Here is an 11586-nt window from a genome sequence, read left to right on the forward strand (position 1 = left end):
ACTTAATATATTTTTCAGAACAATATGCAAGTTTAGGGGCAGGGTTCTTGGCGAGAAATTTCTTTGTAGACGCCAGAGAATATCGTCGTCACCACCGACACCATGCGAGCGACAAGCACCCGGCAACTTCTCAACTTTCAATCACATCCGCCCGTCCACCATCCATCGGTTCTGGCAATATCTCCAATGTCCTCCCAGCACGCTACAGCCTACATATCGACCCCATTGACCCCGCTACCTCTCTGTCCGTTCGCAGAAGAAGGGAAGAAACCGAGCAGATAGATAGAGGGGAGAAGAAGCAGGAGGGAAGAGGGTAAGGAGAGATGTACGGCTACACGAGCGTGGAGAAGGCAGCAGGAGGGGACTTGGAGGCCGGGTCGCTGTACCCGGGCCTCTCCCGCGGCGAGAACGATCTCCGGTGGGGCTTCGTCCGCAAGGTGTACGGCATTCTCGCCGCTCAGCTCCTCCTCACCACCGTCGTCTCTGCTGCTACCGTCCTCAATGCGTCCATTAATGAACTCCTCACCGGCAGCTCCGGTCTCGCCCTCGGCTTGGCCCTCCTCCCGCTCTTCTGTACGACTCTCCCTGTCTTCTCTTTCTTTCCGCAATTCTTTTTCCCCCTTGATCCGATCTTTGTCCTCTTGTCTTCTTTTTTTGGTGGATTTGTTTGATTTCTTTTATTTTTGATATTGGCGTATTGATCTTCTATTCTTGATTTGTAACGTAGGGTTCGGGTGCATCTCGGGTTTGTCCTAATTGTAGTTGAATTTTTCTTTAATTTTTCTGTTGTCCGATTAGTATTTTTGTATTTTTAGTTTGATGTAGATAGATCGGATGCGAATAGATGTTTGGATGGGGTTCTTGATTTTCAAAATGAATGGCTGCCATCTAAGATCTGGGGTTTGTTGCAGATCACACGATGAGTCAAGCTTTGTTGCATTAAATGCTGTTGAATTGGGGCTAGGGCTGGGGTTGTGTCCAGGAGGCGCCTTTGACTTTTCAGGGTGGGATTATACCTTATGTATAATATTAGGGCTCGTTTGGTTCGCGGGAAGCATTTTCCTTCCTAGGAATATGATTTCTGGGAAACAAATTCCTAGGAAGAGGATGCCTAGGAAAATACTTTTGGCATGTTTGGTTGACCATGGAAAAGTGACAAATTTCCAAGGTGCTTATGTTTGGTTGGCCATCCACTTTCCTAGGAAAGTTATATATAATTCCTATTATGCCCTTAATAAAAATTAGGTTTTTAATGCCTCTTTAATGATTCTTTAATGCTGAAAGGACTTTTTGGGAAAAAGTAAAAATGGAGTGATTCCCGCCTCATGGGAAAGTTACTTTTCCATGTTTCTCATGGGAAAGACTTTCCCATGAAATGTGAGAATCACATTCCCATGGGAATATAACTTTCCCTTCTCTCTCCTTTGAAAACTCCAACCAAACAAGAGGCATCTCATTACTTTCCCGTTGACCACACTTTCCCCCCTTCTTTTCCCGCGAACCAAACGAGCCCTTAGGGTTCTGATGGGCCCATTTTCTCATGGTTCCATTAAAATGTGGTTGGTTCCGCTTTTTTGTATAATGATATCTTCCTTATTCCTTGTGATCTTTGATTTTCCTTGAAATTGGCTGACTGTCTGGATTCTTTGGTTTTATGTACCCATAGTCTGCGTCTAATTCCTGGTTTGTTACAGTATCAGGAACCTACTGGAGACCCAATCTTTGTTTCTGTTGCAGGCTTCACATTGGCTTCCTTCAATTCAGCTTCCACTTTCTGTGCCTTGATACATGACGTAGAAATTGTGATGCTCTGTTATTTAACTTTTAGTTATCTTCTCTTTTCATTATCCCTTTAACCAATGTCGCACTTTATGCTTGAGAATTCTGTATTTCTGACATACTATTGGATGATCTTGGTCTTGTCATTTTTTATGGCTGCCTTTTGGGTTTCTCATTATTTTGCTCCTCATCTAACTCCTTCCTTGAACTTGGTTCATGGACTTGGTGGCATTATTTTGGTTGGCTATGTCTAGCATGCTAAACAAGTCTCTTTATACCAAGAAGGACTAGGGATTTCCTTATTCTATCCACATCAAGTGTTTGCTCTTTTAAATTAGTAGCCCTTGTCCAAAATGCTCTTTTTAGCTCTAAGACTTGCCAGTGTTTGTGCATCAGCCTTTTGTGTTCTGTGCTTTCAACATTCTTGTCATAAGTCCTGACTATATTTCTTACTATATATGGTATTATATTATGGCTTGCCTTTTCTTCATAATATCATGTTGGTACATTGCTTGGGTTGTTTGTTTGCAACATTTCATTGTTTTTTGATACCTTATCGTTTTGCCTATGCGATATTGGAGTACTTGAGATGGAAAGGATGCAACATTGTGCTCAATTGAAGCGATTAGTTAAGTTTCTTGTATGGGTATATGACTTGATAAATGGGTTATTGTGGTCATAGGGCATAAGCATCTAGGAAAGGAACTAAAGCATTTAAGTAACTTTGAGAGAAGGAAAGTGTTAGCTATATTGGTTCAATGTAAGGTTAGAAATTGCTTGAAAGGGGGTCTTTGTTTGATATACAGCATATAGTATCGTATTTATTGGTATTGGATAAAGTTAATGGATTATATTTTTTCATATGTAAAAAATAGCTACATAAAAGGGGAAAGAGGATTTGAAAAGGTAAAGTGCTTGTTAAGAGGTTCAACATTGGTTTTTTCATGGTTACTACTACCTAGACATGGATAATGGGTGTCAACGAACAAGTGTCTTGAGGAATTCATTAAGGCAATGCAAAATAACTTAAACATGTGGTCATGATGATAATGATAGGGGGAGAGTTGGATTCCATGCTCTAAGTCAAATATTTGGTAAAATGTTTAATGATCAAAAGTCAATGATGGGAACATCTAAACCAAAAATCCATACAGTTGATTTTTGTCTATAATTTGAGAAATGCCTATAAATAAAATATTATGCCTTTTGGAAACATCTAAAATATACGTTAAGAGAGTACAAAAATAGATGATATCTATTAAACTAATATACTAAAATCAAGGTTCGCCGTCTCGGTACAGAATTCTATATTGGTACCATCCTGGTACAGTGTTGATATGCCTTTTACAGAAGTCGGTTCAGGGTACTGACACTCGATATGCGGGGCATACCGTGTATTGATTTGGTATTAGTACGGTACAATATTGTCATTATGCATCGGTACCGTCTAATTGTGAGAGGTTATTCTAATTGAAAGCCTACACTGTTGATTATTATTGATTCATCTTAAAACATGTAAAGATATAATATCAATACTTTTTGATGCTAGATCATTGCAAAATACTATATCATGTCAATGCTTTTCTTTTGTGCACTCGATGAATAGGTTGGAGACTACCAAAAAAAATGATTGTTACTTTATAGGCATCTGTAGTGGTGTAAAAAAATTGATAGTGTGGGCTTTAAAGTTAGAGTGTTCATGGAAAAAGGGCACTTTTGACGGAGGTATTAGTACGGTACAATATTGTCATTATGCATCGGTACCGACTAATTGTGAGAGGTTATTCTAATTGAAAGTCTACACTGTTGATTATTATTGACTCATCTTAAAACATGTAAAGATATAATATCAATACTTTTTGATGCTAGATCATCGCAAAATACTATATCATGTCAATGCTTTTCTTTTGTGCACTAGATGAATAGGTTGGAGACTACCAAAAAAAAATGATTGTTACTTTATAGGCATCTGTAGTGGTGTAAAAAAATTGATAGTGTGGGCCTTAAAGTTAGTGTTCATGGAAAAAGGGCACTTTTGACGGAGCAGCCTTTGTCATTTGACATCAGATTGTTAAGGCATTGGCAGTTGGGGAAGAGGGCTTTTGTGCAATAATGTTCCTATGGTGGAGCTTATAGCTACCTGGGAAGGGCTATTGTATGCTACCACCTAGCTTCATGCCACATGTATCGGGGACTCAGACAATTGTAGGCTGGGTCAATAAGCTGCATCAATTATACTCAAATGTTCATCCTCTGCTTATTGACTTGGTGCATGGCTCAAGTTATTTTAAAGCATCACATATTTTCAGGAAGGGCAACAAGTCTGCAGATTGGGTGGCTTCTTTTATGGCTCACCATTCTCCTGCTTGCTTATGGACAACTCTTGGTGACTATCCCCAAGATCTTAGAGAGAGACTATATTCTAAGGTTGTTGGATGTGTTTATACTTGCCATGTATGAATAGTAAGCCGTTTGTGCCCCAAAAAAATTTAAAGAGTGTTCATGATTGATTTTGAATCCCTAAACTCTTTTCTCAATGGTGCTTAGATATGCAGCCCAAGAGGGGGGTGAATTGGGTTCTTTTCGAATTCTTAAATACGATATGCAACTGAAACAAGAATGTGTTGTGTTTAAGTGAAGTGCAGCAAATTACTATCACAAATATACTTAAGCAAGATTGAAATAAATATAAATGAAAGCAAATAGTTGCTAGAGGATGAATAGATAACGAAGATAAACACACCCATACAACAAACACAATAATGTAGTTTTTGCCTTGTTTGGTTAGTCTATTGACTTTCTATGATTTTTTGTAATTAAGGGTAATAGAAGGCTCATTCATTTATCTGCATAGAGAATAGAAAGATGTCTTGATGGCAATTTAATTTTGTAATGTGTAACAGCCATGTAGACTATGGACATTGATCCCAATATCGTTGGAACCGGTACCGGGTACCGTACTGATTTTCCGACAGCATGAGTCGGTACGGGCCATGCTAGGCCAATACCGGGCCCGTACCGATAGAGAAAAACGCCGGAGCCGGAGAAGGAGAAGAGAAAAAGAGAGATAACGAGGCAGGGAGGGAGAACGAGCGACGGCGGATGCCGGCGGAGGGCCAGCAGAGGCTGCGGGGGGAGGCGGTGATTTGCTGACTTCACTTAAAACAGTGGCCACGGCCTCGGCCTCGGCCTCCGCCGCCCTCCTGCTGCCGCCGCTGCCCGTCGTTCACCCTCCCTACCCCGCTCTCTCTCTTTCTCTTCTTCTCCAGCTCCGACAGCGAGCCGTTTTCAATAGCTGAACCATACTGGTAAGCCATCGGTACGGCTCGGAACGGGCGGAACCGACCGGTTTGGCTTGGTTCCACATTCCTTGATTGATCCTAATCATGCAACAAGGGAATATATTGGTTAATCACGATTTTTTTAAATTTTGTTGATAATGATAGGGCTGAGATGGAAACTTTTAGGGCTATAGCTGATTAAAGGAGTAATTAAGTTCCTTGTGTCGGTGTACAGGTTAATAAATGAATAATTCTGGAAAAAAGTCGTATGATTCTAGCAGGATTCTTTAGGTGGCAAAGTACCAAAGCATGTAGGTATTTGAAAATAAAAAGTTTGTTTGTGGTTGTGAAATTGCATTGTATGTGTGTCATGTTGAACATCATCTAGGGGAAATGTTTGACACAGAAGGTAAGATATTATGTTAGTTAATATGAATAGAGTTGGAAAAAGAAGATTTTCATACCTAAAACTAGGTTATTCTGTTTCACTAAAAATATATTTGATGGTTTTACCAACCTAATTTCATCTGAAAATTAAAAATGGAAAGAGTATAGAAGAAAATGGAAGGACAAAAACATAATTGCGATGCAAGTGAAAAGCAGGATTCAGGGAGATTACATGAATTATTATCAACAACACTTGTCACTAGCGAAGAGGTGTTGTGATGCGACTGCGTTCCATCAGGTTTTCCTAAATTAAGAGAAATCATTTTCTAGTGCAAACTGAGATCGTTGAGCTATGTCATGGAGTGGACTCAGTTTGTCGGGAAGTCAATCGTCTTTGGCGGAATCTGTTAATCCATTGTATGTTTTACATCAATTTCTGAGAGAATGTAAATAAAGGTTTTTTGATTTTCAATATTGTGATAGCTATATGATACCAGGCTTTCTTGGGTGGACACTCCTATTACAATAGTGAAAAGCATATTTAAGATATGATGCATGATGTCGTGAACTGTATTGACAGTGGCAGGAGAGGCTGCTGGTCTGTGGGAGATGAAAAATCCAGGCAGCATGTGATCTCTAGTCTCTGATTTCCTTGCTTCTTTTGGTTAGCATGAATTTGGAACCTTAATCAGAAACAGATATTTATTTTCCAGTTATTTTCATGTTAATGTTGCTCTATATATGGTCTACAATGTACAAGTAATTGACAAGTGCCGTTTTTGGAGAAAGACAAACTTTCCAAATTGTTTAATCATGTTTCATGCATTTTATTCATTATGATATAAACATAAAGGCTTGCATTTCCAGGCGTGCATGCTTCTGTTTTTCCCTAATCAAGTAATTGGGGCAACCAGTTTGCTTGGTAGAGCAGGGTGGGTTGGAGTCCCTTCCGGATCATGCCTGATTGTTAATTGGACAATAGAATTCAACATTACATTGTACTGGAGATTAGATAATCTTCTTTTTGCTGTTCCTATATCTCTTAGTGCTTTATTATTGTGCAGCTTTCAGCAACGATTTGTAATGCATAAAATCCGTTGCTAATTTTGTTTTAAACATTTTTTTTCTGCTCTCTTAGCAGCTTCGATTGTAGTCTTGTTTTCATTTTCTGCTGTTGGAAGGAGGAAATTATATGATAAATGAGTCTTCTGAACATTCTTTTGCAGTTTTCATGCTAAAGAAATGTAACTTAAGGTTTCTTTTTTTATACCAGCAATAGTGACACACTAACAAAAGTCTCTATTTTGCAGTAATGTTCCCACTGTATCTTTATCAACAAAAGCACCCACTGAATTTCATATTTCTTGGGCTGTTCACTTTGTGCCTAAGCCTGAGTGTGGGTGTAGCTTGTGCAAATACCCAAGGTGAAAATTACTTGCTTTTTAGACATATTTGTTATTATTCTGGTCTAGTGCTTGTAGAGATCTGTATTCTACTCAATTCTTTTTTCTTACAATTTTTCTTTTCAGGTAGAATTGTGCTTGAGGCATTGATTTTGACTTCTGCTGTTGTTTCATCCTTAACTGGATATACTTTCTGGGCTTCAAAGAAGGGCAAAGACTTTAGCTATCTTGGACCAATTTTATTTGCTAGTCTTCTTGTTCTCCTTCTTACAAGTTTTATTCAGGTATGTTGTGATCAGCATCAGCAATTTTATTTGGTGATCAGAAATTGTTCGATCTGTTTTTTAAAAATTGTTTAATATTCTACATTTTTTGTCTTTTTGAAACTTTTAGTCTGCCAAAATTATGCATTTTTTATACAAAGTTATACAAAGATTCAAAACAGTGATCTGCAATATCTTCGGTCTACTTGACTTGATTTACTTTTTATTATTATGAATTTCTCTTTCTTATCATTTTCTGGTTGAGACTCTAAAACATCAGTTGGAACCATCAAAATTGATGACATTAAAAAAAAGTTTTCATTGGCCAAAGCTTTCAATCCCTTAGTAGCTGGTATTTTCTACCTAGGGAACATCCATGCTTCAGATCTTTCTGGTCTCTCAAACATGCACCCGCTTCCTAAATTCTTCCTTACCTAAGTTGTTTTTAAGATATCCACTTTCCTGCGCCAGCACTTGCTCCCAGTTTTGGCAACTGTCTTCAAATCTCAGGGTGCTTCAACTCTTCCTCCTGAAACCAACATAATCCTGAATAGAACTGTGAAACATTAAGTATGATGTAATGTAGAAAATGCTTATATAAGTGAGTAAATTTGTAAGAGCACCTAGTAATTATATTCTTGGTGGTCAACTATGTTGGGTAAAATCTAGTAATCTAGTTATCTGCAAATAAATATAGAAGGTAGGTGTGAAGTAGATGATTTGAGTTTTGGTTTGCATTATGATTCCTTGTTACAAAACTGCAACTCTTCCTCAGAAAAACATGCAAGGAATTGAGGCTTAACAAGTATGGAGTACCGGCCCGGCTGTTAATACATGTTTGACAACAATGCATTGGTTGGTTAGTAGAATCTAGCTAGTTTAGGGCCCGAGTCCTTAGAGGTCCTTCATACTTTTTATTCAATAGTGAATTAGAATTTTGGTTCCATTGCTTTATGGATTCTTTGGATCCTTGCTTTGAAGTTTATGCCATCCATCAGATTAATCAAAATTGGTGGCTGGAGGGGTAGTACCTGAATCTCAAAGCAGACTACACCTGGGTATAATGAGTGAAATTTCATGAGTACAATTTTTTTCCAATGCATTCATAGGAGTAAAACACTCTTGACTTTAGGAGAAGGTGAACGCACTCTAAAAAAGTTAAATATAAGCATGATTACGATCATGAGAAAATTACAACAATTTTACATGGCTTAGTATAGAAACTAGATGCTCAATATAAATAAGTAAATACATTCTTATGAGTTCTTGACTGGTTGATCTTGCATTCAGGACATGCTTACAATAACCATAATGTTCATATAACACTTTTAATGAATGTATCCTTCTCATGATTGGCACGAGGACCCAACACAACTTTCCATGTAAGATCTTGTTTATCATTATTAATGCTCTTCCTTGTAGTGGGATATGTTCAGTTCAAAAAAATTAAGAGTGAAGACGATGAAGACTAGAAGGAATGGGTGAAAATATTGTGAAGGAAAAGAAAAATCAAGGCTCCTAAGTAGGGACCTTTCAGACAAGACATAATACGATTATCTTGTATTTAGTTACTAATAAAAAGGACAATCATATAGCCACAAGCCATCCTTTCGTGCTGGCTTTTACTCACAGATGTGGCCAGTACTGAATGGCAGCATTTCTCAGTAAATTCTAGCTGCCTGTGAGCTGCAGGCAGCTGCATCCATGCATGGCACGTCAGCATGTAAGCCCGCCCATATAAATGCGGTCTATGATTAGTAGTCATATTTTAGGGCGTTTGTTAGGCAGCAGTGTGGAAAACTGAAATGGGGAATTGTTTTCGTCTTTTAAGAAATGGAGGGGTAATAGTTATTATAATGCTTTCGAGGTAATATATAAAATTAACTATATTACATTTTTATAAATCTTGTTTCATGATTTACACAAAACTCAAAAGGCATGTGGAAAATATTATAGACAACCTTAGCTGCTCTTTGATTATCCAAAATTTGCGAAGTATTGATTAGGTGTATACTTAGGCAAAAAAAATGCCCCTGCAAGTTCACTAGCAAATCATTGTTGTACTTGTCAATAGTGGATAGAGTTCTAAATGCGGTACTCTGTTATCTTTCCCAGTGAGTGACCTCTTGCTTTGAAGCTATGTATTTACCTTACTCTGGCTTGAACCTGGTGGTGGCTGGATTTTGACTTATTTCAACCACCATGGTTGTGAATGTTCATTACTGCAGATATTCTTTCCACTTGGGTCTACATCGGTTGCTATCTTTGGTGGGCTCGGAGCTATGATCTTCTCAGCTTTTCTTGTCTACGACACAGACAACTTGATAAAGCGCTACACCTATGATGAGTACATATGGGCATCGGTTGTTCTCTACCTGGACATCCTCAACCTGTTCCTTTCCCTTCTGAACTTGCTGAGAGGCATGCAGTCCGATGGCTAGGAAGGAGTAACTGGTTACATTAATTATAAAACAACGGTTCCACTTGAATGAAGTTCATCTGAAAACAACTTCGCCTGTTTCTATTTTCTCTCGATTTTTTGATGTCTGTCGTATCTTGTTTGTCAAGTTTTCACAGCGTTTTATATTATTATGTTGTACACAGAGGATTTCTGCAAATAACAGAGCTACTCAAGGGCTCTTTTGTTAAGTAATTTCTTTTTTCTGTTGTCAGTTGTAACCCTATATGCTAGCGGATCATGTTTTCCCAATATCATAGTGAATACCATTCTGGGCAAGGTTTTTTTCTTGTATTATTATTTTTTTATTTTTTATTTTTTTAATAAGTGTAATCTAGCGACCATGTTGAAACTATTCTTCTTTGGAGGAAATCTACCTAGAGACCCGGCATGTCTTTATTTGAGCTCATTTTTCTCTTATAGGTGGTGCTTTGTGTGCTATTTGTATTGCACATGTATTCACATGTATTTTCAAAGTTATATCCAATGCACTGCCTCAGTTTTTGGGGATCGCAAATATCTATCCCTTGGTTGTTATAGGTGGAAAAATCAGACTTTGCCATAAAAAAAAAAAAACAGCAAGCCCGTTGAATTTTTGAAAGAGTTCGGAAATTAGGATAACCAGAATTGGAAAGAAAATAATGGAACCTAAAAATGCCGGAAATATTTGTATATGAATTAGTACAGATGATATCAATAGGGATACCACCACCAGCAAAAATAAGTACAGATGATGGTTTGTAAGATTTCTTGATTTCGTGGTCGCGAACTCATGAATAAATTGTACAATCCAAAATGAGAATAAATAGGATCTTTTCATTACTCGGGGAGAATTATTTTATGCTCAGGGCAGTTTGTCCGGCAGCCTGATGCGTTCTTACATTCGCTTTTCCCCTTCTTTTTAGCTGCGTTCGGGGCTAAGATTCGTTGAAATGGCTCAGAGATGTCAATGGCAACGGTTTCAGCCGCTTATCGATTGGCAACCAGTATCTTCGAATGCAGGTTCTGAACAGTCTTGCTCCTCTAGCATGAGAAAAGCAAGCTGTTTACTAGTCGCACGCCAGGTTTAGGCTGTTAATGATGCCTTTAATCAGAAAATGATGCCTTAAATCATGTTAACAGATTGACAGGATCCATCCTTGTACCCGTTTGTGATCTCTGAACAGACTGCCATCTAGCAGTTCTCCCAAGGGGCTACTATACCATCTACCAAAAAAAAGGGCTGTTAAAAGATAGAGCGTTAAAAGATATAATCTGCAATTATCTATTATCCTGCTGGGTCACAGGTTTTGGTAGGTCCTCATGCTCCTAAAAGATCCATACTTCAACTCAGCGCTGGCCACCCGGTGGCAAAAACGTTTACATAGTTGTTTTGGTGGTTTTTATTTTTTTTGAGATCAAGTTCTTGGGCTGAATGGCTCATCACTCCATATGTTGTGGCAGGAACTCCTTTCTTGCAGGGTTTACTCTAACATTTGATGGACTTGGTTATCAAGATTACTTTTAAGTTGATTTAGTGAATATACTCCTGTTCATTCTCACATATTTTTATTTTTCATTTTCTGTTTATTTTAAACTGGATGTAGGGGGATGCATATACTCTAAAGAAGGTAGAAAAATATAAAATAAAGAAAGAAATAAGTGGATGTCCAGGAATCCATACTAGAAACCCTCCTAGAGATAAACGCTTGTCATTGGAAATGTGAAAGGCACGAATTTAGATGCACGTACCCCACATATTAGAGTTCACATTTTAGTAAGGAAAATGCCATGAGACATCCATTGTGTCTATATATATACACACACACACATCACATTAAACTATTGATCTCCTGTATCATACTAATTTCCAGAATATACACCAATCCTCTCATGCCATGTGGTAGAAGAACTTTAATTTTGGTGTGCATGAAACAGGATCACTGTAGCATCACTCTCATAATAATAGAAATTGTTTGGTAGATACTCAAGTTTCAAGGGCTTCCATGCCATCCTGGGCTCAAGGCCTGCAATCG

General features: G+C 38.1%; 1 protein-coding gene across 1 annotated transcript; it reads left to right on the forward strand.

Moving 5' to 3' along the window:
• The first annotated feature begins 34 nt into the window (after window positions 1–34).
• LOC103721003 (BI1-like protein) lies at window positions 35–9850 on the forward strand. The gene is made up of 4 exons (XM_008811010.3): window positions 35–573; window positions 6758–6871; window positions 6977–7134; window positions 9342–9850. The coding sequence occupies exons 1-4, from the start codon at window positions 324–326 to the stop codon at window positions 9552–9554; spliced, it is 735 nt and encodes a 244-aa protein (XP_008809232.3). The 5' UTR covers window positions 35–323; the 3' UTR covers window positions 9555–9850.
• Window positions 9851–11586: the final 1736 nt, after the last annotated feature.

This window comes from Phoenix dactylifera, chromosome 2 (genome assembly GCF_051530095.1).
Source record: "Phoenix dactylifera cultivar Ajwa chromosome 2, Ajwa_hap1_PhDact_Kaust_v1.1, whole genome shotgun sequence".
Lineage (NCBI taxonomy): Eukaryota > Viridiplantae > Streptophyta > Magnoliopsida > Arecales > Arecaceae > Phoenix > Phoenix dactylifera.